Source organism: Podarcis filfolensis (assembly GCF_964270895.1).
Source record: "Podarcis filfolensis genome assembly, chromosome: 4".
In the NCBI taxonomy this organism is placed as follows: Eukaryota; Metazoa; Chordata; class Lepidosauria; order Squamata; family Lacertidae; genus Podarcis; species Podarcis filfolensis.
In genome coordinates, this window is record NC_139607.1 from 93,591,091 (window position 1) to 93,618,526 (window position 27,436).

The 27,436-nt window shown below is 46.9% G+C and overlaps 1 protein-coding gene across 1 annotated transcript in view; it reads left to right on the forward strand.

Moving 5' to 3' along the window:
* The window catches only part of LOC310760843 (uncharacterized protein), a 248,708-nt gene extending 241,882 nt beyond the window's left edge, over positions 1–6,826 (forward strand). Inside the window, exon 2 of the mRNA XM_083610051.1 lies at positions 5,370–6,826. Within this exon, the coding sequence (XP_083466177.1) occupies positions 5,651–6,724 (1,074 nt within the window). The 5' untranslated portion in view covers positions 5,370–5,650 and the 3' untranslated portion in view covers positions 6,725–6,826. The remainder of the gene's footprint in view (positions 1–5,369) is intronic.
* Positions 6,827–27,436: the final 20,610 nt, after the last annotated feature.

Genomic DNA, 27,436 nt, shown 5'->3' on the forward strand with positions numbered 1-27,436 from the left:
CTCCCTTGCTAAATGACGGAATTAAGCAAAAACTGGTTTAAGTGCATGTACATTAATGGCTTGAAGCTCTTGAACTAGATCAATGCAGAACGAATTAAGCAGCAGAAGAAAAACTCAATGAACTATCAATGGCAGGGGAAAAGGTCTTGCATACTTTCTCCATGGCATTTTATTATTATTATTATTGCAGGCAAGAATATTAGTCAGGGATGGTCTTTTGCTTTAGTGTTAAGATGATCAGGGCAGGTTGTTTTCCTGAAATTTTATTGCAAACTTTGAAAATCAAGGCTCCGTCTTTTAAACTTTATGATCATTGGTCTGCTGACCTTGTAATCTGTCAGAAACCTGTAATATTGAGCAGGGCTCTGCAGAATGTCAAACACGGTGGGCAAACGGACCCTGTTGTAACCCGAAACTGGGGAGCTGATTTTATGACTCTGGCTGTGTAAGAGCTCTTCTGTATTCTGAGCTTTGAAATCAATGCCAGGTTTTAGCGCAAGCCCATTCCTGATGTGCCCCCTAGGAACATGGAGTGTTTCTTGGAACATTCCTCCCAAATCCCACACCCCCACACCCCCAGGGTGGTACAATGACTATGTGGCATACTGCATCCTTCTCTCATTAGCCATTGTCACATGCGTTTTAGGAACCGTCTGGAGGCGGTTGGAGGATGGATGATTGAGACTGAATCCCGACAAGACAGAAGTACTGTTTTGGGGGGACAGGAGGGGGCAGGTGTGGAGGACTCCCTGGTCCTGAATGGGGTAACTGTGCCCCTGAAGGACCAGGTGCGCAGCCTGGGAGTCATTTTGGACTCACAGCTGTCCATGGAGGCGCAGGTCAATTCTGTGTCCAGGGCAGCTGTCTACCAGCTCCATCTGGTATGCAGGATGAGACCCTACCTGCCCACAGACTGTCACGCCAGAGTGGTGCATGCTCTGGTTATCTCCCGATTGGCCTACTGCAACGCGCTCTACGTGGGGCTACCTTTGAAGGTGACCTGGAAACTACAACTAATCCAGAACACGGCAGCCAGACTGGTGACTGGGAGCGGCCGCCAAGAGCATATAACACCAGTCTTGAAAGACCTACATTGGCTCCCAGTACGTTTCCGAGCACAATTCCAAGTGTTGGTGCTGACCTTTAAAGCCCTAAATGACCTCGGTCCAGTATATCTGAAGGAGCGTCTCCACCCCCATCGTTCTACCCGGACACTGAGGTCCAGCACCGAGGGCCTTCTGGCAGTTCCCTCACTGCGAGAAGCCAAGTTACAGGGAACCAGGCAGAGGGCCTTCTCGGTAGTGGCACCCGCCCTGTGGAACACCCTCCCACCAGATGTCAAAGAGAACAACAACTACCAGACTTTTAGAAGACATCTGAAGGCAGCCCTGTTTAGGGAAGCTTTTAAAGTTTGATGCATTACAGTATTTTAATATTTTTTTGGAAGCCGCCCAGAGTGGATGGGGAAGCCCAGCCAGATGGGCGGGGTATAAATAATAAATTATTATTATTATTATTATTATTATTATTATTATTATTATTATTATATTCCTATAGGAAGCTGCCTCGTTCTGAGTCAGATCATTGGGCCATTGAGCTCAGCACTGTCAACACTAAGTGGCCAGTCCTATCTGGAGATGAACCTGGGACCTTGCATTCACAAATAGATTGACGTGGAGCCACAGACGGTGGCAGGTGCTGTGTGATTCTGGAGCAACAGAATCAGGAATCAATATATATCCAGGGACCCACAAGCTGGGAGGTTTATGATCAGAGTTAAAGCTCCCGTTGGCTCAAGCACCACAAAGCTGAGGAAGTGGAAGCTGAAATGGATGTCTCAACAGATGTGTCCTGTGATGTCAAAGAATCATGGGTCTAACGGTCAAGGCAGTTTCTGAACATGCTGTAGACGGAAGTGAGGGGCATGTGGGGATCGTCAACCTGAGAAGGGAGCCTATCTAAGAGAACGAAAACTCTGATCCTAAACCTCCCCTGCCTTGCAGGAAATCTTCGGGAGAAGAGTCTAGCTGCCGCATTCTGGATTAGTTGTAGTTTCCGGGTCACCTTCAAAGTAGCCCCACATAGAGCGCATTGCAGTAGTCCAAGCGGGAGATAACCAGAGCATGCACCACCCTGGGGAGAGAGTCTACAGGCAGGTAGGGTCTCAGCCTGCATATCAGGTGGAGCTGGTAGACAGCCACCCTGGATACAGAATTGACCTGCCCCTCCATGGACAGCTGTGAGTCCAAAATGACTCCCAGACTGTGCACCTGGTCCTTCAGGGGCACAGTTACCCCATACGGGACCAGGGAGTCCCCCACACCTGCCCGCCCCCTGTCCCCCAAAAAACAGTACTTCTGTCTTGTCAGGATTCAACCTCAATCTGTTAGCCACCATCCACCCCCCAACCGGTTTTTACGCCTCCTTCGAGCAACTCCTGCAGCCAAGCTTGTGCCACACATCTTGCCGCTGAGAGGGGAGTCTTGTGGTCAGGGCAGCCCAGGATCTCCACACACACTGTTCAGTCCTGCACCCCAGGGAGATCATTTTGTTGCTGCTTTCGTTGGCATCCGTCTTGAGAGACAATGGAGTCTGCCTCCCGGGGTGAAGTCAAACTGCTGCATTAGCAGAGCAACACGTTGGACTTCTTGGATGATAACCTGCCTGTAAGAAGCCACAGCCCAATGGTAGAACACTTGCCTTACATGCAGAAGGTCCCATGTTCTCCAGCATCCTCAGGTAGGGCTGGGAGAGAACTCCACCTAGACCCCTGCAGAGAGCCCCACCTAGAACCCTGGACAGCTGCTGTCAGTCAGTATAGACAATACTGAGCTACATAAACCAATGAGGCAGCTAGGTTTAAGGCACCTTCCTGTTTCCGCCTGTCTGATCTATAAGAGCTGATAACATGATGAAGATCCTTGTCTGTCAACAGCATAGCATAGCAGCCAAGAGACTGCGTTAGAAATCGGGAAATCCCGGATTTAAATCTTGCTTCTGCCATGGAAATGCTACTTTCCCAGGGGCTACTGACTGTGGATGGCTTCCGAGTCAATCCGATTCAGCCCTTTCGAGGGTTTGCTCAAGTCCAGCTATTCTATAAGCAAGTGTCAAATTCAGATATCAAATATTCAGTAAATACTCCAGCACTTAGAGGATATCTGGAGGGTATTTAACGTCAACATTCACAGAGGAGAATTTGGAGTCGGATTGTTGGAAGCCAATGCGCGCCTCTACCTTTTCCATTCTGCCAACCTCCTCCAGGCCCCGTCCAAGATGGTCGCCTGCCAACCCTTCGCATCTGTCTTCATTTTGTTTCCGTTCCACTTGGGAATGCTCAAAACAATTTCAGTTCTTGACTTTGGGAGGCTCACTATCTCAGAGTCTGAGAAGCTGGGCTCTAATGCCAGCATCACAATCGGACTCAGAGGCCTATAATTACCAGAACAAACATACAATGCCCTCTATTCACAAGATGGCAAATGCTGTGTGATCCCATAGGCAGGCAGACATCTGCCAAGAAAGAGCTCCTTTGCCATGTAGACAAAACCCTTGTCCTCCTTAAGAATGCAGCAGCACAATCCTACTCAGAAGCAAGTCCCCTTGAGTTAATTAGATTTACTCATGCATAAGCATGCAAGTGTAAGATTGCATTGTGCCCTGGGGCTCCGGTCTTGCTTTTCAGCTTCTCGTGGGCATCGGGTTGGGATGTGAGAACAGGATGCTGGACTAGATGGGCCTTTGGTCTGACTCAGAAGGACTCTTCTCCTAAAAATGTCGGAACATTATCCTGAGTCAGACCCACTGGTCCATCTAGCTCAGTATGATCTACATGGACTGACAGGGGTTCTGCAGAGCTTCAGAGAGGGCAGCTCTCCCAGTCCTACTTGGAGGAGCCGGGGATTGAACACAGGAGCTTCTGTGTACAATATAGATGCTATGTGTCAGGGAGCCGAAAGGGAGAACAGGTCATTCACTGAACAGAGAAAGTCAGTAACAAGCCGGCTAACTTGCAGTTAGTTTGAGGATGATGGTGGTGGTGGTGATTGATTAAGGAAGGGTTGTTCCTTTGAGATAGTGGTTAAGAGCGGTAGACTCGTAATCTGGTGAACCAGGTTCGCGTCTTCGCTCCTCCACCTGCAGCTGCTGGGTGACCTTGGGCTAGTCACACTTCTTTGAAGTCTCTCAGTCCCACTCACCTCACAGACTGTTTGTTGTGAGGGAGGAAGGGAAAGGAGAATGTTAGCCGCTTTGAGACTCCTAAGGGTAGTGATAAAGCGGGATATCAAATCCAAACAACTCCTCCTCCTCCTCCTCCTCCTCCTCCTCCTCCTCCTCCTCTTCTTCTTCTTCTTCTTTTTCTTCTTCTTCTTTCTAGATGAAGCTGTTGCCCAGACTGACTTTTAACTCCCTCCCACTTCACTCTCTAACCCTCCAAGTCAGGCCCCTCTTTCTGTCTACGGCGAGCCCCAAGGGACCCTCTCTGTTTCTGCCTGGCACTTTGCTCTGTGACATGCAATAGATGCCTTGTTCTGGGAGTTGGGGGGGGGAGGCGGTCTTGCAGGCTGTCAGTAGAGAAGCTGCCAGGGTGACTCTGTCAAGTCTGATTCCTGTGGGCCAGGGCATCTGCCTATTTCCTCCTCCAGCACTTCCCAGCTTTCTCCCTCCTCTGGGGTGTAGCTGGTTTCCCACCACCAGGAGCCCAGATCCAAATCTTCTCCCTCTATGCTTTCCCTGCAGGGCTCTTGGTCAGGCAGCTTCCAGCACCGTTCCTCATCCAGCACCAGTCCCTAACACTCTACCACTGAGCTCTGGCCCTTCCCCAAACGGCAGGATGTTCTCCTGCTCAGTTTAACAGTTGCCTCACTGGATCACATCAAATATCCCTCTAGTCCCACATTCTTTGCGTCCAACATAAGCCAATGCAAAGCCTCTGGTAGCTCCCAAGCAGGGCATGGAGATGCTGACAAAAGATAGCAGCATAGAGGAGGAGGAGGTGTGGTGGCTGTTAGGATTCTTGCTCCGTGTTTGCAGTGATGAGATTGTTGTCTATCACATGACGGTGTTTGTTTCCATTCCACAGAGTGGGACGTGACGGAGACTGGATGTTTTGGTGTTACTGTGTTCCGTGAAGTGGGACTATTGTCCTTTCTTTCTTTCTCTCTTTGCTGTCTGATGAGAAAGAGGATGGAGCTAAGTCAGAATGCTCCAAGTGTATTATATGTAAATAAAAGTAGATTAGCCAAAATGCTGAGCTATTGGTTCTGTTATGCAAACTGCAAATACTCTGCAGGATCCTAAGTGTGGTGATGCTTCTTGGCATCAGTCATTGTGATGTTCAGGCAGAAGAAAGCTTTTGAAGCTTGTAGGGCAGCAGCTGAAGAAGGAACAAAAAGGGTTTTCTTGTGTGAGTTTCTTGTGGCTGATTAGCTGCTTTCTCTGTGCAAAGGTCAGAGGGGGCAGGGCTTCTGTTGAGGTAGGTGATTAGCTGTGGGAGGAGCTTGTCAGAGCTTGTAGGGCAGCGGCGCGCGCCTAGCGGCGCGCGCAGTTTGATCCATCTTTTAGATTTAGGGGAGCTAGTCTCAAACGTTTGTTGGGGGAGATATAGGTTTATTTGGGGGGATTTATTTGTCCTGTCTTCACACTTTTTATGATGGAGGACCGCTGTAGTCACCCCCAACGACACCTTCTCAAGATGGAGGGTGAGGGAACAGCTGCAGTCGCCTGTGGTTCCTGCGCAATGTTTGCCATCTTGCCAAAGGTTGCAGGCAGCTTTACCTGCAGCAATTGCATGTTGATTGCCCTCTTAAAAGACAAAGTCCAGCAACTGGAGGAACGTGTAGCTACGCTCCAAAGAATTAGAGAGCTGGAGCTCTTCTTGGAAGCAACAGAGCACACCGTCTCCACCAAGGAGGAGACAGGGGACTCCCCTGAGAAGGAGGCTAGTTCACCAACACAGGAGCCAGATATATGGAGAAACGTGACTCAAAGAAGTAGGAGGCCCAGGGTTCGCTCTGATTGTTTAGAAATACGCAATCGCTTTGAGGTCCTTTCTCCTAGCATGGAAGACGAAGAGCAGACTCCATTTGAGGATCTCTCCCTCATTACAGTCGATCAGGTATATGAAGACGAGCAGCAAAGGCAGTCCTCAGGGAATGTGCAGGCGACCTTGGAACGGACAGCTCACGGAAGAACCCCGACCAGACCTAAGAGGAGGCGTGTAGTGGTGATAGGGGATTCCCTACTGAGGGGAACAGAAGCAGTGATCTGTGGGCCTGACAAGATGTCTCGGGAAGTGTGCTGTCTCCCCGGGGCTAAGATCCAAGATGTAACTGAACGACTGCAAGGAATCATAAAACCCACTGACAAATACCCCTTCCTCTTGGTTCATGTGGGAACCAATGACACTGCAAGCAATAGCCTCCAGAAGATCAAAAGAGATTACGAGGCTCTGGGCAGGAAACTGAAGCAATTAAATGCACAAATTGTCATCTCATCTGTCCTCCCAGTTGAACGACGTGGCCCAGGGAGAGAGGGAAAAATAGTGGAAGTGAACAACTGGCTTCGCAAATGGTGTAAACAGGAACGGTTTGGATTCTTAGATCACGGAATGCAGTTTCTTGAAGATGGACTTCTGGCAAGTGATGGGCTGCACCTCACAACGGTTGGGAGGAATGTTTTTGCAAAAAATCTCAGAAACCTCATCAGGAGGGCTTTAAACTGACTAATGTGGGGGAGGGAGACAGTGCTCCTGAAGGTAGGAGTCTATCAATTGATGAAGATGATCATCCAAATGTCATAGACCGAATGGAGCAAACAGCACGCAGACCTAGTGGTGGGAGGAAAAAATCCTTAAATAAGAGACACGGGGGAATGATTAATGGACTTCAATGTCTGTACACTAATGCGCAAAGTATGGGAAATAAACAAGATGAGCTTGAGCTCTTGGTACAGCAAACTAAATATGACATAATAGGAATCACTGAAACCTGGTGGGATAAGTCCCACGATTGGAATGTAATAATGGAGGGATACAATCTATTTCAGAGAAACAGACCAGACAAGAAAGGAGGAGGAGTGGCGTTATATGTCAGGGATGTGTATACCTGTGAAGAGATCCAAGATTTAGAACCTCAAAGCCAAAGTGAGAGCATTTGGGTCAAAATTAAGGGAGAGAAGAATAACAGTGACCTCATTGTGGGAGTTTACTATAGATCCCCAAGCCAAACGGAGGACATAGATGATGCCTTCCTGGAACAGATGGCCAAGCATGCAAAAGGAAGGGAGATAGTAGTAATGGGGGACTTCAATTACCCGGATATTTGTTGGATGTCAAACTCAGCCAAGAGCATAAGGTCAAACAGATTCCTCACTGGCCTTGCAGACAACTTCATTGTCCAGAAAGTGGGAGAAGCAACAAGAGGAACAGCCATTTTAGATCTGGTCCTAACCAATGTTGATGACCTGGTTAGTGGGGTAGAAGTGGAAGGATCATTAGGCGCGAGTGATCATGCTCTTCTGAAGTTTACTATACAGCGGAAAGGAGCAGCCAAGCATACTAGGACTCAATTTCTCGACTTTAAGAAAGCCGACTTCATAAAACTTAGGGAAGTGCTTGGTGAGATCCCATGGACAGTAATACTAAAAGGAAAGGGAGTTCATGATGGCTGGGAGTTTGTTAAGAGGGAGATAGTAAAAGCACAACTTCAGGCAATACCAATGAGACGGAAACATGGAAGGTGCCTAAAGAAGCCAGGGTGGCTATCTAAAGAACTTTTAACTGAGTTAAGATTAAAAAAGGATGTGTACAAAAAATGGAAAAGGGGGGAAACCACCAAAGAGGAATTCAAACAAATAGCCAGCACGTGTAGACACAAAGTCAGAAAAGCTAAAGCACAGAATGAACTCAGGCTTGCTAGAGAGGTTAAAAGCAACAAAAAAGGCTTTTATGGGTATGTTCGTAGCAAAAGGAAGAACAAAGAAACAGTGGGGTCACTCAGAGGAGAAGATGGTGAAATGCAAACAGGGGACACAGAAAGGGCTGAACTCCTCAATGCCTTCTTTGCCTCAGTCTTCTCCGATAAAGAAAACAATGCCCGACCTGAAGAATTTGGAGCAAATGATTCAGCAGAGGAAACACAGCCCAGAATAACTAAGGAGATAGTACAAGAATACTTGGCTAGTCTAGATGTATTCAAGTCTCCAGGGCCAGATGAACTGCATCCAAGAGTATTAAAAGAACTGGCAGATGTGATTTCAGAACCACTGGCAGTCATCTTTGAGAATTCCTGGAGAACAGGCGAAGTCCCGGCAGACTGGAGGAGGGCAAATGTTGTCCCTATTTTCAAAAAGGGGAAAAGAGAGGACCCAAATAATTACCGCCCAGTCAGTCTGACATCAATACCAGGGAAGATTCTGGAGCAGATCATTAAGCAAACAGTCTGTGAGCACCTAGAAAGGAATGCTGTGATCACCAATAGTCAGCATGGATTTCTGAAAAATAAGTCATGTCAGACGAACCTGATCTCGTTTTTTGACAGAATTACAAGCCTGGTAGATGAAGGGAACGCAGTGGATGTAGCCTACCTTGATTTCAGCAAGGCATTTGACAAGGTGCCCCATGATATTCTTGTAAAGAAGCTGGTAAAATGCGGTCTTGACTATGCTACCACTCAGTGGATTTGTAACTGGCTGACTGACCGAACCCAAAGGGTGCTCATCAATGGTTCCTCTTCATCCTGGAGAAGAGTGACTAGTGGGGTGCCACAGGGTTCTGTCTTGGGCCCGGTCTTATTCAACATCTTTATCAACGACTTGGATGATGGACTCAAGGGCATCCTGATCAAATTTGCAGATGACACCAAACTGGGAGGGGTGGCTAACACCCCAGAGGACAGGATCACACTTCAAAACGACCTTAACAGATTAGAGAACTGGGCCAAAACAAACAAGATGAATTTTAACAGGGAGAAATGTAAAGTATTGCACTTGGGCAAAAAAAATGAGAGGCACAAATACAAGATGGGTGACACCTGGCTTGAGAGCACTACATGTGAAAAGGATCTAGGAGTCTTGGTTGACCACAAACTTGACATGAGCCAACAGTGTGACGCGGCAGCTAAAAAAGCCAATGCAATTCTGGGCTGCATCAATAGGAGTATAGCATCTAGATCAAGGGAAGTAATAGTGCCACTGTATTCTGCTCTGGTCAGACCTCACCTGGAGTACTGTGTCCAGTTCTGGGCACCACAGTTCAAGAAGGACATTGACAAACTGGAACGTGTCCAGAGGAGGGCAACCAAAATGGTCAAAGGCCTGGAAACGATGCCTTATGAGGAACGGCTAAGGGAGCTGGGCATGTTTAGCCTGGAGAAGAGGAGGTTAAGGGGTGATATGATAGCCATGTTCAAATATATAAAAGGATGTCACATAGAGGAGGGAGAAAGGTTGTTTTCTGCTGCTCCAGAGAAGCGGACACGGAGCAATGGATCCAAACTACAAGAAAGAAGATTCCACCTAAACATTAGGAAGAACTTCCTGACAGTAAGAGCTGTTCGACAGTGGAATTTGCTGCCAAGGAGTGTGGTGGAGTCTCCTTCTTTGGAGGTCTTTAAGCAGAGGCTTGACAACCATATGTCAGGAGTGCTCTGATGGTGTTTCCTGCTTGGCAGGGGGTTGGACTCGATGGCCCTTGTGGTCTCTTCCAACTCTATGATTCTATGATTCTATGATTCTATGATTCTTAAGCTCCAGAACGGCAGGCCACGAGGGAGAGAACTTGCCAGTCAGGCTTGTGTCTCTGCCAGGGTCCTACACGAGAGTAGGACGATCCTAACAGTGGCGTGGTGGGGCAGGGCAGTGCTTCTGACCTCCCCTCTCCACACCAACATCGCTGTGTGCCTGGATGATGCAGAGGCAGGGCAGGGCAGCAACAACATGATGGCTGCTTGGGCACAGTGAGAGAGCCAAGCTGCTACTCCCACAGAGCTACTTGCACAACCCGAGTCTCACCATTGTCTTCTCTCCACACTTTCTAGATCAGCCTTTCTCAACCTGTGGGTCCCCAGATGTTGTTAAACTACAACTCCCATCACCCCTAGCTAGCAAGGCCAGAGCTCAGGGATGATAGGAGTTGTAGTCCAACAACATCTGGGGACCCACAGGTTGAGAACTGCTGCTCTAGATACACAGCAGGAACAACAGTGTGGTGGGTTTGGCCAGGTGGCACCTCCCGACCCCACCAGCCAGCCCTGGTATAGAGGGGTTGGGATACTGCCAGGGAGACAAAAGCCATCATGCCCCCACGCTGTCTCCGGACGTCCATCAAGCTCCCGTAGAAACGCAGTATCAATCAATTAGCGACATGAGCTCCAGAAATAGCTTGCCACATTCCAGAGCTGATGCATGCTCTATCAGCAGAGTTCGCACAGCGAAAGATGCATGCAGGAGAGCATTATTTACAACTTTATTCAGCATTGGTCAGAACAAAGAAAACATGACTGCCTGCTTCAGTATCTCAGACACACAGAGAGAAACGAAAGCAATAGACAAACAGAAACATTCAGTGAACAGGAAATACGCAGGCTGTGACACAAACATCCTGCTCCCTTTTAAGGTGGAACGGAAATATCCTAACACTGTTCACCATTCCAGCCAGTTGGTCATTTTCTTTTCCAGGAAAACATTCCCTTGAGTTTGCTCACTTTCTCTTCACTCCTCATCCATTTACTTTTTGCATCAGGTCCTCTTATGATTGTAAGGCGAGGGACTGTGAAACTGTCTTAAATGGTGATCTCGAAGGCGCTCTGAGGTTCGCTTTTAGCCAAAACACGGGAGCAGTGCCAGATTTACATATAAGCTAAACAAGCTGTAGCTTAGGGCCCCACTCTCTTGGGGGCCCCAAAAAAAATTAAAGGAAAAAACCTGGACGTACATTTCCAAAATATAAGATAAAAAAATAAAATAAAATAAAACCTACATACAGTGGTACCTCGGGTTAAGAACTTAGTTCGTTCTGGAGGTCCGTTCTTAACCTGAAACTGTTCTTAACCTGAAGCACCACTTTAGCTAATGGGGCCTCCCGCTGCCACTGCACTGCCGCCGTTCAGTTTCTGTTCTCATCCTGAAGCAACTATTAACCCGAGGTACTATTTCTGGGTCAGTGTTTCTGTGTTGTGTTACATCCTATGATGTAAGTCATAGGCCCCGCCTGCTAGCCTGCTCCCTAAAATATCACTGGTTTGCTCCTTTCTATATATAGGGTGCCTACATTCTGCATGGACTGGCTGCATGGCAACATGTGCAAATGGCTTGAGATACCTATTAGGTCCATAAATTACCATATAGCATATATTCAACACAAAAAACAGCGACAATTTGTTGTTGACAAAGGACAGCTGGACATATGCCCCATTACCTTCAGTAGCTTAGGGCCTCATCAAACCTAAATCCGGCCCTGAGTGGGAGATGCAGGTGTAGAAATAATGTTGGTAACTTAAATACGTGTGCTGCAGTGGGAAAGACTTTGATCAGCTGACCTGTGCACCCAGGTGTCAACTGCTGATGGGCAAGACCTTCTGACGATTCCTTACCTTTTAATCCATACTTGGACCAGGCAGCAGCCTTCCAAACAGAGGACTATCCTCCATTGTGTAGGATAGCTGGCCTCCCTGGAAACACTGACCCAGTGCCTCAGCAGCCGCCAAGACCATATAACACCGGTCTTGAAAGACCTACGCTGGCTCCCAGTATGTTTCCAAGCACAATTCAAAGTGTTGGTGCTGACCTTGAAAGCCCTAAACGGCCTCGGTCCAGTATACCTGAAGGAGCGTCTCCACCTCCATCGTTCTGCCGGACGCTGAGGTCCAGCTCCGAGGGCCTTCTGGTGGTTCCCTCGCTGCGAGAAGCCAAGTTACAGGGAACCAGGCAGAGGGCCTTCTTGGTAGTGGCACCCGCCCTGTGGAACGCCCTCCCACCAGATGTCAAAGAGAAAAATAACTACCAGACTTTTAGAAGACACGTGAAGGCAGCCCTGTTTAGGGAAGCTTTTAATGTTTAACAGACAATTGTATTTTAATATTTTGTTGGAAGCCGCCCAGAGTGGCTGGGGAAACCCAGCCAGATGGGCGGGGTATAAATAATAAATTATGATGATGATGTATGGCAATGGACTACGTCAGAAAATGCCAACTTCATGGGTGTTTGTGTATGCGTCAATTCCTGCCTTTCTCATGTAATGTATCCCATCGTCGTTCTTTATCCACACCCCGGGGAAGGGAGAATCTGCCTGGCGTTTAAAGCGGGATGAATAGGCAGTGCCACTTAGGGTGGGCTGGCATTCCTCGTGTCACATCTGCTTCCAGTCCTCTGCTATTGGTTTCTAGATTGATTTAGAGAGGTCCCTTTGTAATAAATTGTTTCATTCCTTATTCACAACAGGGGGCAGCTGCTACTGGCGTTCGCAGCATGTGGGGCACAACTGTGTATTTAGAACGCAACGGCAGCAGATGTGCGGTTTTCAGATTTCTGGAGGTTTGCTGCCAATTTAAGCCTTTGTTTCCATTTGATCAATTACGAGGGTTTTCCCTAGCTCCCCCTCCCTCCCTCCTCCCCCTCCTGATATTCACATCATGGATTTCGAGTGTATAAGAGCTTCCGACTCGCTCGAGCATATAGGCCTGCCTCTATAGGAAACGCGGGTGGCACTGTGGGTTAAACCACAGAGCCTAGGACTTGCTGATCAGAAGGTCGGCGGTTCGAATCCCCACAATGGGGTGAGCTCCCATTGCTCAGTCCCTGCTCCTGCCAACCTAGCAGTTCGAAAGCACACCAGTGCAAGTAGATAAATAGGTACTGCTCCAGTTGGAAGGTATATGGCGTTTCTGTGCGCTGCTCTGGTTCACCAGAAGCGGCTTAGTCATGCTGGCCACATGACCCAGAAGCTGTACACCGGCTCCCTCGGCCAATAAAGCGAGATGAGTGCTACAAACCCAGAGTCGGTCATGACTGGACCTAATGGTCAGGGGTCCCTTTACCTTTACCTATAGAAAAGGACCATAACTTGATGGCAGAGGATCTGTTTTGCACACAGAATCTCCCAGTTTCAATTTTTGGCATCTCCAGTCAGGGCTGGGAATGGTCCTTGTCTGAAACCCTGGAGAGTTGCTACCAGCCAGTGTAGCCAATACTGACCTAGATGGACCAATTCCTTATTGGCATCTATCTGTCTTGAGAAACAATGGAGTGTGCCACTGGGGGTGAAGTCACAGGCCTCGCTGATGTGGCCCAAAGGAAAGCAGAGCAATACATTTGGCACCAGCTTGGCTGCAGGAATTGCCGGAAGGAGGCGCACAAGGCGCCGTCCAACCGCCTTAGGGACTCCACTCTGGATTTGTGTAGGGTTTACTCCCAAGCCTTCTTCCAAAGAAGGTGTGCACCTCACAAAACAGCCATAGGTGAGACCAGGTCTTCTGATGCTGAATGCATGCATGAGATGTCAGTGATGTTTCTATTATCCTAGGAATGTAAACTTGCCTGGCTTGTAATATACCGTATTTTTTGCTCTATAAGACTCATTTTTTCCCTCCTAAAAAGTAAGGGGAAATGTATGTGCGTCTTATGGAGCGAATGCAGGCTGCACAGCTATCACAGAAGCCAGAACAGCAAGAGGGATTGCTGCTTTCACTGCGCAGCAATCCCTCTTGCTGTTCTGGCTTCTGAAATTCTGAATTTTTTTTTCTTGTTTTGCTCCTCCAAAAACTAGCTGTGTCTTGTGGTCTGGAGCATCTTATAGAGCGAAAAATACGGCACTTGCTGCTTTTCTAGAGAGACTTACTTGGCACCAAGTCCATTTCCTTTTTTGCACCAGGCAAAACTTTTTTCTTTCTTTCTTTTTTACTATTTGCCTGGGCTTTCCAGCATGTCAGCTAGTTAAGTTTTAAATGTGGTTCTTCAGCTGACTTTTCTCAGATGTTTTTGTTGTTTCTGCTCTGAGATACACGTTTTGACAATGCACTGACATTTTGATTTTATTGTTCTTGAGAATTTCTCTGGGATACTGTTGCCCACTCTGAAAGCCTGAGACCTGCAGGTATAGGACAGCATATAAATTTAATAATAATGATGATGATGATGCACAAAAATATTGCATTTCATATCTTAATCCTTATACAGTGGTACCTTGGTTTAAGAACAGCTTAGTTTATGAACAACTTGGATTAAGAACGCTGCAAACCCAGAAGCAGGTGTTTTGGTTTGTGAATTTTGCCTTGGAATAAGAACATGATTTGCTTCCTGTTGAGTGTGTCTGATTTGTAAATTGAGTTCCCTGCTGCTATGGGAAAGCACACCTTGGTTTAAGAACGCTTTGGTTTAAGAACGGACAGATTAAGTTTGTAAACCAAGGTACCACTGTATTAAATATAAATCAAATAATACATAGTGATTCTATATGTTATATAGGGAGCTCTATATATTTTATCAGTTGATTGATTTATTTCATAAAATCAGGAGACATTACTCAGAGTAGACCCACTGGAATGGATGGACAAAACTTAGCCATGTTCCTTAATTTCAAACACTCTAGTCTTAGTTGAATACCACTCAGCAGGAAAATTCCTACGGCATGCTATTAGGATTGTTTCTGCTTGCCCAACAGAACTATCTCCGCTCTCCTGCCCTGTGCATTGTTTTGGGGTTCTCCTGACCCTCCCCAAGCCAATTTGATGGGGGACAAGGCATGCATGGGGGTAGAAGATGGAGGAAGCCATGGTTTCATCTTGCACTGTAGATGCTAAATTCAGCAGGGAGTTGAACTGGATGACATGAGAGCATGGACAGCTCGTTGCTCAGAGCTTGGCGCTGATAATGCCAAGGTTGCAGGTTTGATCCCCGTAAGGGAAAGCTGAATATTCCTGCATTTCAGGGCGGTTTGGACTATATGATCCTCAGTGTCCCTTCCAACTCTATGATTCTATGTCTATGCCTCTAGTTCAGTCCCTTCCAACTCTAGGACTTTGCTCCTTGGACTAGGTAGTGATGGCCACCAACTTAGATGGCTTTAAAGAGGATTATAGACACTCGCGGACTACTAGTCACAATAGCTGCATTCTCTGCCTTCACAGTTGGAGGCAGTGTGTCTCTGAATACTAGTTGTTGATAATCACAGGCGGGGAGAGTACTGATGCAAGTACAGTGGTGCCTCTAGATACGAACGGGATCCGTTCCGGAGCCCCGTTCGCATCTAGAAGCAAACGTAACTACCGACGGCACATCTGCGCACGTGTGCATCGCTTTTCGCCACTTCTGCGCATGCGCATGACATCATTTTGAGCGTCTGCTTATGCGCAAGTGGCAAAACCCAGAAGTAACTCACTCCGTTACTTCCGGGTTGCCGTGGAGCGCAACTTGTACATGCTCAACTCAAAGCGTATTCAACCCGAGGTATGACTGTACTGATGTAGGTTGCTTATCTTAAAGTTCCGTTTTATTATCACATTTGTGTATTGCATTGTATATACATTTTCTGTTTCTTCAGCTTGTAAACCGCCTTGAGTAGTGTAAGATGGAAAGATGGTACACAAATTAAAAATGATGATGATGGTGATGATGATGTAGTCAGGCCCTGTTTGTGGGCTTTCCAGAAGAAACATCTGGCTGGCCACTGTGCGAGCAGGTTGGTGGACTAGATGGACCTTTGACCCAATCCAGTAGGTCTCTTCTGATGTTCTTAGGTCCTTCTCCCTCAATTAATGTTGAATTAGATGTGCCTGTCCCCTTCTACAGCATAAGGTGCCGTCGCCATTGGTGACACCATGGTAATAGTACCCTACACATTCCCACAAATGTTTGGGATGAGCCTCTAAATTTGTCTCGAAATTCCCTTTGGATGTCGATTTGGCAACCACACGACGTGGGAGCTATCTTCTGGGAGACACCTGATCTTGGCTGCTTCGGAGTTTTATAGAGGGTTGATTTACATCTCCTACTTGTCTCCATGTGGGGGAAGGAAAAATACCCTTCAGAAACTTAAAAAGGGGAAGCGAGTGATCGCCGTCCCACTCATTGCTCACTCAGAGCTTCACCTCTGGTGAATTATGAGCCACTTTCTAAGGCCTCGGCTATATCTCATAGAAGCCAGTGGCACAATAACTCAACCAAAGGAGTGAAAAATTAACTTGTCGTCTTAACACAGAAGCTAGGAAAATAAGTTAATCTTTCATACACCAAAAAGAGGCCAACGCAGGGAACATTTGGGTCACCTAGGGGTGGGCAAACAGAGAAGAATTCCTTCAGCTGACACAAAGACACCGATGACGGAGAGCCAAATTTTGGCTTGATGGGTGGATTTTTGTTGCTTCGGCACTCAGCTTCTGTGTTTGGGGTGGGGGTCCTCAATGTGAGAACACAGTTTAATATATGGTAGCAATTCATCCCAAACACAGAGGAGCTGGACTGCTGGACTGAAAATGGCAAAGATTGCAAGAGATGATCCAGCACCAGAGTCCTGAGAAATCTTTCAAGAAAGGGATATAGCTCAGTGGTAGAGCATCTATCTGCCTTGCATGCAGGAAGTCCCAGATTCAATCCCCAGATAGGGCTGGTGGAGGCAAATGCCTGATCATGGACCACCCCCAACTTCTTGAAAGATTCCATCAACGGTGTCTTTGGTGGGAAATTATATATTACTTGGGAAGACAGACAAACAAATGTCAGTGTACTAGAAGAAGAAAGATCATCAGTGTCAAAGCAATGATTTTTCAACATCAACTTCGTTGGAGTGGACATGTTGTGCGGATGCCTGATTATCATCTTCCAAAGCAACTACTCTGTTCCCGGCTTAAGAATGGAAAGCAAAATACTGATGAGGAACTAAAGAGGTTTAAAGATGCTCTCAAGGCGAATCTTTAAAAATATAGTATAAACAATCAGTGGCGTAGCGTGGGTTGTCAGCACCCGGGGCAAGGCAAGTAATTTGCGCCCCCTAACCCGTGGATTTCAGCAGGGGGCAGAGAGCTGCGAGTGCGAGCGCCCCCCCAGATGTTGCGCCCGGTGCGGCTGGCCCCCCCTGCACCCCCCACGCTACGCCACTGTAAACAATGACAATTGGGAAACACTGGCCTGCGAGCGCTCCAATTGGAGAATAGCATTTCCTAAAGGCATAATATACCTGTTGTCTTTATCTGTGGAGTTTTCTTGGCAGGGATACTGGAGTGGCTTGCCGGTTCCTGCTCCAGGTGGATCAGGTTTGGTCAAAACCTGTCCATCTTGGGTGACCCTGCACGGCATAGCTCATTGCTTCTCTGAGTTATTCAAGCCCCTTTGCCACGACAAGGCAGTGATCCATGAAGGAGATCACTGAGGGCACAAGAAGAAGGGGACGACAGTGGACGAGATGGTTGGACAGTGTTCTAGAAGCTACGAACATGAGTTTGACCAAGCTGCGGGAGGCAGTGGAAGACAGGAGTGCCTGGCAGGCTCTGGTGCACGGGGTCATGAAGAGTTGGACATGACTAAATGACTAAACAACAAAAGGCATCATGGATTTTGAAGAAGCACAAATTCAGGATGAAAGGGAGAAATGAGCTAAGAGGAAGGCACGTTTGGCAAATCCTCATTGTGATCAACTCCCACCTGGAAACCACTGTGGAAGGATGTGTGAATCCAAAACTGGCCTCCACCATCATTTACGGACCACTAAGGCCATATTCATGGAGGACAATCTTACTCGGCCACAAGTGATCGCCAAGAGAGGAGGCTCATGCCTGAACTTCTGAAGAGCTGCTGTTAGTCAGTGTAGACAACATTGAACTAGATGGACTATTGGTCTGACTCAGTACAATACAGCTTCATATATTTGTATGCAGGCTCCTTTCCCCAGAACAGAGGCATATTATTGCATAACTAGATGAGTGTTCAGTGGGCATAGGACAGGGGTTGCCAATGCAGCTACCCTCTAGATGTTATTGGACTACAACTTCCAGCACCCCTGGCCAATGTGACACAAATTTTGGCTGAAGAACTGCATCACACCATTCAGGGTAGTGTTGAATTTCCAAGGGTAGATGCCTTTTGGTTTACATATTGCTTTAGGAACTAAGAATCAAGTAGATCTGCATTAAAATGTGAACTGAGTCAAATGTTTCCTGTTGTCATGGACTGCTTGAATACAGAGGAACGGTGGGAGGAAACAGCTTTGAGAATACTTCACACAGAGAGTCACAGCTAAGGAGCTACTGCTTAAGACTAGCTGGTGCTTATGACTATTGTGGTAACATGCCTAATGTTTGCGCAACAGATCTAATAAACACTTGCATTATTACGGTAGCGCTCAAAGCTTGGAGGACCCATGAAATAAAGTATTGTGCAAATACAGGAAATGAGGACGTCCCCCGGCAGAAGCGCAGGAGAGAGAGAGCTTGCAGGAAGATCCAGGCATGTCTTTGTTGCTCCAGAAGCCCATTGCACAAAGACTGTGAAATCACACCTGTCGTTGATAATGTGTCCCTGGGGCATCGAGCGATGTGTGCAGCAACCACATAAAGGCGATGTGTAAAAGGGAAAGGGAGAAAAATGTAATCTGCCATTGAAGAAATTGCAAGTAGTGTACGTGTGTAGAACATAGGCAGCCAACATATCATTATTCTAATGAAAAGCCACATAGGCTGCTGAGACTTCTGCTTTTGAGGGGATGGAACGTATAATAATAATAATAATAATAATAATAATAATAATAATAATAATTTATTTATACCCCGCCCATCTGGCTGGGTTTCTCCAGCCACTCTGGGCTGCTTTCAATGGAGCATTAAAAACACGATAAAACATCAAACATTAAAAACTTCCCCAAACAGGGCTGCCTTCAGATGTCTTCTAAAAGTCAGATAGTTGTTTATTTCCTTGACATCTGATGGGAGGGTGTTCCACAGGGTGGGCGCCACTACCGAGAAGGCCCTCTGCCTGGTTCCCTATAACTTCCCTTCTCGCAGGGAGAGAACTGCCAGAAGGCCCTCGGCGCTGGACCTCAGTGTCCGGGTAGAACGATGGGGGGGGTGGAGACGCTCCTTCAGGTATACAGGACCGAGGCCATTTAGGGCTTTAAAGGTCAGCACCAACACTTTGAATTGTGCTCGGAAACTTACCTGGAGCCAATGCAGATCTCTCGGGACCGGTGTTACGTGGTCCCGGCGGCCACTCCCAGTCACCAGTCTAGCTGCTGCATTCTGGATTAGTTGCAGTTCCGGGTCACCTTCAAAAGTATCCCCACGTAGAGTGCATTGCAGTAGTCCAAGTGGGAGATAACCAACCGAAGTCCAAAGCAAGGCCAAAGGACACTTAAATTAAAGGGAGGGTGGGCAGGTGTTCAGCAGTGCAAAGCAGGTGCTTGGCACACGTCGCACGGCCACTTTTATACTTTCTCCCACAATCACCCTTCAAAATGATTGGGCAATAGCCCTGGGTGATTGTGGTGCCACCCCAGCATAAGGGTGATAGCTCCACCCACGCCAGGTCGGGGGGGGCAGGTTGAGGGCCTGCCCGCAACCAGGACCATCTATTAAAATGATCCTATTTGGTGGGCCACTGTTCTGCCTCCTTGTGGTTATTTGGATTTCATATCCCGCTTTATCACTACCCGAAGGAGTCTCAAAGCAGCTAACATTCTCCTTTCCCTTCCTCCCCCACAACAAACACTCTGTGAGGTGAGTGGGGCTGAGAGACTTCAGAGAAGTGTGACTGGCCCAAGGTCACCCAGCAGCTGCATGTGGAGGAGTGGGGAAGAGAACCCAGTTCACCAGATTACAAGTCCACCACTCTTAACCACTACGTCTGGTCCGGGTGGCCCTTCTGATGCAGCAGTGGTATGGAACCTCAGGGCTGGGGGCAAACGTGGTTCTTCTGAACTCTCTGATTGACGCCCCCCAGGGTTGGACTATACAACTCTTGGGTGGAGCTTCCAGTTCTATGATTCTTTAATTCTATTATTCTATGTCTTATTTGGGGCACGCTGAAAGCCGAGAGGGCGCCCCGTATTTGGTTTGCGACCACAGCTTGCAGAATACGTCAAGGAATGGAAAATGACCTAAATCTCAAAGGAACCACACAAGCCCAGCCAACCAAATTGCATAAATCTTGGGGCTTAGCTACAAGAAAGTGATTGTTTGGGAATGTGTTTCAGAGATATCCTAAAATCCTCTTCTTCGTTCTTTCGAGTCCCCTGAGCTCGTATGTCTTCATCAATTGCACCCGTTCTGTGCGCCTCGCTTTTATTTTAAACAAAGGGCCTTTTTAAAATTAGATCCTGAAATCCATATTTAGATACCCTGAATAAGTGCCCTGGTTTTCTAAAATGCTGCCTGTACATGTTCAATTGGATTATTTGAGAGCAAAGGACTTTTTGAAGAGCATAGAAAATAGCATTCACTTGCTGGCAGTTTCTTAAATGAGGCTCCTATATGTTCCTGGGCACCCAATTCATATTGCAGAAGATATCGCAGGTGTTGTTAGAGTGATCCAATCAGCATTTTAACATAGACATACCTACTTCACAATTCCCTCCAAATATATAGACTGACTGAAACTCCTTCGAAGCACACACATCTCCAAATTTTGCAGCATTGTCCTCCAACCAAAGGGTATAAAAATGCACATTTAAGGATGCATATATTCATGAAAATGTATGCAAGCGTGCAATATATTCAGACAAAACGGAATACAAAAATATACGTATTAGGCGACCTGTGCGCTAAAACGCTGGTGAATTTTCAAAGGGACCATTCTTTAAAAAATCACGGGCTAATACAGGAGCATGGCAAAGTGAAATTAAGAGTGGAAAATTGAGGAACTTGGAGAAAATGAAATTGACAGATTTGCCCGTCCGCATGCCACCCGCAGTCTTGTTAGCTACTGTGCATGTTCCACCTCCAGAGTCTCTTCTTGTGCGTATCCTCCAACATTCCTCAGATGAAAATAGGGTCATTGCTCATCCCCCCCCCACTGACCCTCTTAACCTCCCTTTTTCGGTTTGTCCCCCCCACCTTGAGTATTTCCTATCAGAATAAAGGAGCGTGCCACTACCGCAGCAATGGGACATAGCAAACATTTCCTCCAGTGTTCTGAGAAAACCCCTTAATCCCAGTTTTCTTTTATTTTATCCTTTGGCAGAATACAAAAAAAGAAAAACACACACGAATAAATAAATTTTAGAAAGGGGCAAGATTAGACAAAGGGTCTAATCTTTGTGCGTACGCAGGGGTGTGCGTAGGAAGTGGAGGGGTGGAGGGGACAGGCCGCTCCGGGTGCCACTCGGGGAGACAAGATGACTCCTGCCTCTCCCCAGCTGTAGAGCGGCTGAGGGCGCGCGCAGTCAGTATGGGCACTGCTTGTGCAGTGTCCATATGGGCTGCCGCTCTCGCGTGCCATCCATACAGGCGTCCGTACAGGGTTATTAAGACTAGGACTAGCCGCCTGAGAAACAGTTTCTATCCAAATGCGATTTTGGTTTTAAACACAGTGTAAGGTAGTCTCTAAAAAGGACACTGGTGGCGCTGCGGGTTAAATCACAGAGCCTAGGACTTGCCGATCAGAAGGTCAGCAGTTTGAATCCCCACGACGGGGTGAGCTCCCGTTGCTCGGTCCCTGCTCCTGCCAACCTAGCAGTTTGAAAGCACGTCAAAGTGAAAGTAGATAAATAGGTACCGCTCCGGCGGGAAGGAAAACGGTGTTTCCGTGCACTGCTCTGGTTCGCCAGAAGCGGCTTAGTCATGCTGGCCACATGACCCGGAAGCTGTACGCCGGCTCCCTCGGCCAATAAAGCGAGATGAGCGCCGCAACCCCAGAGTCGGTCACAACTGGACCTAATGGTCAGGGGGCCCTTTACCTTTACTGTGGGACAATGACAATAAAGATTATCGTATCGTATTGGCTGCTGCACATGTGCAGTCCGTATGGGATGCCACTTGCGCGGCAGCCTGTACAGACACCTGTATGGATGGTGTGTGTGAGCGTTACCCTGTACGGAGTGCGCACACAATGCAGTCTGTATGGATGTCGTGCGTGCGCCACCGGGCAATTCGTCCCCCCCAGGTGCCGGAGAGGGTTCCTCCGCCACTGTGCGTACGCACAAAGCGTTTAAAACAAAACAAAACAAGACCCTTTCTCTCCACTCCCCCTTTCTTCGCACCCACAGCGGTGCTTTTTGGGATAATGATTTCCGTTCCACCTTAAAAGGAACAGACATGATCGTTGTTTGTCACATGTCTGTTTACATTCCAGCACAGCTTGCTGGGAACTTCCGTTTGTGTATAGCTTTTGCCTTATGCTTCCTGCTCTGAGACATGAAGGAGAGCAGACATGTTTTCTTTGTCCTGATCTGTGCTGAATAAACTGCTTGTAAATATGCTTTACGTATGCCTCTGTCTGCCCTTTCGCAGCGAAGGGTTTGTTATCTCTGCTAGCTTGCGTGCTCAGCTTCTGAAAGGGTTCTGAAGCTCGGGTCACAGTTTTGATGCTGTTCCAAGGACCAGAGTTCGGCCGGCTGCCGGCCAGAGGGCTGGAGCCAGCTGGGGGCCTGCCAATTGCCCCCCGTTTCCCCAGACGCATCCCAACAGTGCTGCCCCACCAAGACATGTCATGCACAGCTGGTTCTTGGCAGTGACAGCATCTCCTCCACCTCACCTGTTCTCCAGCAGCTGCCACAAGCTGCCCAAGGTTGGGGGCCTGGCAGCAGCAGCCATGGAGAGGCAATGGGATGTTTCTTGCTGCTGCCCGGGACAAATGTCAACTGGGCCTCCTCCCTGAGCTTGGTGGCAGCAGCACTGTCGGGGGAAATAGGGACATTGCCAGATCAAATCAGAAGCTGCGATGGCTTTCCTAATTCCAAGACTGTCCCTGGAAAACCGGGGCACCTGGAGGGTATGCTTGCTTTCTTGTGCACGCTGTTCCAATCCGTTTGCCTGAAGTGCCTTGAGTCTGAAAGTGTCATTATCTTGCAGGAAATATGGCCTTAAGCCTCCTCCCATCACCCTGGGCTCCGTAAGTTCCCTTTGCTGCAAGACTTTGAAAAAGATACATCTTTGTGTGTGCTGTTGTTGTTTAGTCGTTTAGTCGTGTCCGACTCTTCGTGACCCCCTGGACCAGAGCACACCAGGTACTCCTGTCTTCCACTGCCTCCCGCAGTTTGGTCAGACTCATGTTTGTAGCTTCGAGAACATTGTCCAACCATCTCGTCCTCTATCGTCCCCTTCTCCTTGTGCCCTCCATCTTTCCCAACATCAGGGTCTTTTCCAGGGAGTCTTCTCTTCTCATAAGGTGGCCAAAGTATTGGAGCCTCAGCTTCAGGATCTGTCCTCCCAGTGAGCACTCAGGGCTGATTTCCTTCAGAATGGAGAGGTTTGATCTTCTTGCAGTCCATGGGACTCTCAAGAGTCTCCTCCAGCACCATAATTCAAAAGCATCAATTCTTCAGCGATCAGCCTTCTTTACGGTCCAGCTCTCACTCCCCTACATCACTACTGGGAAAACCATGGCGTTAACTATACGGACCTTTGTCGGCAAGGTGATGTCTCTGCTTTTTAAGATGCTGTCTAGGTTTGTCATTGCTTTTTTCCCAAGAAGCAGGCGTCTTTTAATTTCATGGCTGCTGTCACCATCTGCAGTGATCGAGGAGCCCAAGAAAGTAAAATCTCTCACTGTGTGTGCTAGGCAGAGACTAAAACCCACCTGGTTTGCTATTTCATTGCTTCCCTTTATCCTAGCTTTCCCACTGCAGGTTAATTACTGTCCTTGGACATTCGTATGGCTCCTATTAATGCCAACTGAAGCCATATGTGTGCATTCAAGGGCAAAATTTAGCCCCCAAAGCATTCCCCTCACTAATTACTGGATGTATTATTGCAAAGTGACTTCTCTCATTATCACTCATAGGAACCAACTTTATTTATATATATATGGAAAAGATCCTGACTAATGACAGCATTAATGCATGGTGGCAACTCATAATCCACTCTCGGCCTATTAACCGGGGACGGGGGACGTATTCTTATTTACTTAGACTTTATCCCTGTGCAATTTCAAGCACTCAGGTTAGGTTACAGTATAGATTCATCTGATTTCTATCCCCCAAAGACAACTGTTTCAGGATTAGCTTTGGCTGCAAGAAAGCGGATAAAATCAACAACTTTTTTTTTTTGCAAATTTCTTCTGCACAAATCATTTCCATCTAGTAATTAATATGCAATCCGCTTAAAGATTGTCATGTGTTATGCTAAGGGTAAGCTGAAACTCTACATCTTATGAACGTTTTCAGCAGCCTTCTTTCCCCCCCCATTTGTTGAAAAAATATTCGCTTCGGTTACCCTCACTTGCACGCTGTGATGCACAATCCCTGATCAAATGGGACTGTCCGTAGTCTGGCATTTCATAAGTTCTTCCAATGAAGCAAATCAACAGAGTTGATTTTCCTCCTGGCTTTGAAATTAATTGGCATCCATCCGTCTCAGGAGACAATGGAGGAGTGATCCTTAGGGGGTGAAGTCAAAGGTGCCTGTTGTGGCTATTGAGACTAATACATGAGGGACATGTTTTGTTGCAGCTGGGGCAGATGAAAGCATCCAGTTGGGTTGATGCAGATGCACCATGGCATTTTTTCTCTCTGCACTCCTCCCAGTGGTCATTCCTCCTCCGATTACTGCTATAAATACACAACTTACCGTACTTTTCCGTGTATAAGACGAGGTTTATTTTCTTAAGAAATAATGCAAAAAATTGGGGGTCGTCATATACACGCGTAGTGCATAGTGGGTACGTGGGGTTGATTGCTGCCACGAGCTAGAGATTGTCAGCGGCTATTGGGCGTGTTATTGGTGGCTGCAGCAAGGCGTGGGGTTGATTGGCTGTTGCTGTGGCGAAGGGACAGATGAAAGTTGGCTTTTGCTACGCATGTAAGTGACTGTGTCGGGGAGTCGGGTGAGCTCGGTGATCACGAGGACTAGAAAAGATATCTCATAAACCAGGGGTCAGCAAACTTTTTCAGCAGGGGGCTGGTCCACTGTCCCTCAGACCTTGTGGGGGGCCGGACTATATTTTGGAAAAAAAATATGAACAAATTCATATGCCCCACAAATAACCCAGAGATGCATTTTTATACAGTGGTACCTCGGGTTAAGATCTTAATTCATTCCAAAGGTCCATTCTTAACCTGAAACTGTTCTTAACCTGAGGTATACCACTTTAGCTAATGGGGCCTCCCGCTGTCGCTGCGCCGCTGGAGCACGATTTCTGTTCTCATCCTGAAGCAAAGTTCTTAATCCGAGGTATTATTACTGGGTTAGTGGAGTCTGTAACCTGGAGCGTCTGTAACCCGAGGTACCACTGTAAAAGCACACATTCTACTCATGTAAAAAACACCAGGCAGGCCCCACAAATAACCCAGAGATGCATTTCAAATAAAAGCACACATTCTACTCGCGTAAAAACACCAGGCAGGCCCCACAAATAACCCAGAGATGCATTTCAAATAAAAGCACACATTCTACTCATGTAAAAACACGCTGATTCACAGACCGTCCACGGGCCAGATTGAGAAGGCGATTGGGCCGAATCTGGTCCCCGGGCCTTGGTTTGCCTACCCATGTCGTAAGGGGTTTGTTTTGTTTTTAGGAAACAAAACAATATAGAACCTTGCTAGGATTTACACGGAGATCACGTGATTAGGACAAATTGCGGCATGTTTGTGGCTTTTCTGCCTCTAGTGGAATTTTACAACCTAGCTCAGGAAAAGCTGGTAATTAAGAACTTTAGACCTGCTGCCTTAATTTAATTGAATTCAGTACAATTTGTCACTGGCAACTTTGAAAATGATGGGGAAGAAATAATTCAGTGCCTTTTTCTCATTAACAGAGGCTGACAAAAGAAAACTTTAAAAAACAAAAGTCACAGAATACTCATGATAGTTATGAATTTTTAAGCATTTGAACTCTAGAAGAAAGCATAATATCTCAGATGCTCCAGGTGCCCCTATTTACCAGCGATAGCCCCATCAGTGGCAGTGGGCAACTGTTTTCCTAGGGGATGGAAAATTCATTGAGAGAGAGGAATCTTGACTACAATGGAGTAAAGGATTGCAGTTCACCACCTCTTACCACAGTCCTGATCAGGATCCTGCCACTTGCAACTGGGTTTTGTTTTGTTTTCGCAGGGGTGGGGGCATGAAATGGTTGCATGTGTAAATAATGCCATGTCTGATTTGGTACAGAGATAAACAACAAGCTGTAAGGGCTGGAAGACATCATCTTATATTACGTCAAATTGTTTAGCAAGATTTATAAGCCGTTTTATCCCCAAATTCCTTAAGCAGTAGACCTAAAATATACATTAAAATTACCAATAAAATCAGATGTTGAAAACAAGTTAGCTTTTAAAAAAAAATCAAAACAAAACAGTTTGCAAAATATACATTATAAAATGAAATATTATACATTGAAATCCTATTTAGATGTCTAAGTAGGCTTGCTTCAACAAAACAAAACAAAAGTTTTAGCAGGTGGCCAAACCGTAAAGTGAAGGAGCCTACACATTATCATTACCATTAATATTATGATTATAATCATCATCGTTATTACATGCTGTTGATAATTGTAATAATAATTCATTTTTTAATCCAAACTTTTAAAAATTAAACTGGGGGGAGAGAGAAAACCTAAATTAGGAAGAGGGCAGATAAAACATCTGCATCAACAGCTCCAAACTCTCCGGTGGATGCCGCCATCCCATAATATAGGGCAGCCCAAGCAAACGTCCCACTTTGTGCTACTTTCCCCAAACTACTTTTCCCGCTGTGGTCTCCGAACAGCATGAGATATTATGGATGATATACATGCCAATGGGAGGCTAATTAAAATTCTAGCAAAGCTCCTCTATTGCTGCTCCGGGTGGGGAGGGTGGGGAGTTCATTAGCATGAGTTATCTTTCTCTTTATAGTTTCCTGTTTTCGTAAACTGCGTGTCTGAAAATAAAACTTAAAGAGAGAAAGAGGGGGAATCGTCAGTTGGCTGAATGCCGCAGATCAAAGACTTCTGCTCAGTTCCTGAACGCAAGGACCAGTTTATACCTTACCCAGACAGCTTGATGGCCAGTTTCCTAAAGCTCTCTTTCCCAGTACCACTCCAGTACTGAACTTCCCACATTCATCTCATTGACCACTGTAAGGATTCTGAACTAGGTGGACCATTGGCCGGATCCAGCAGGCTATTCTTGTGTTCTTAGTAGGAAATCACCCTCCCAGACCCTAGTGTGTCTCTACTTCAGAAGCAGTTCAGGGGTTCCTCGTAGCTATCTTGCTATCTGTGGGTCTAGATTTCTCTTGCACCAAGTCATCTGTACATGCTCTAGCAGTAGTTTTGAACTTTTTCCAGACCCAAGGGTCAGGAGTTCAGCCTACACT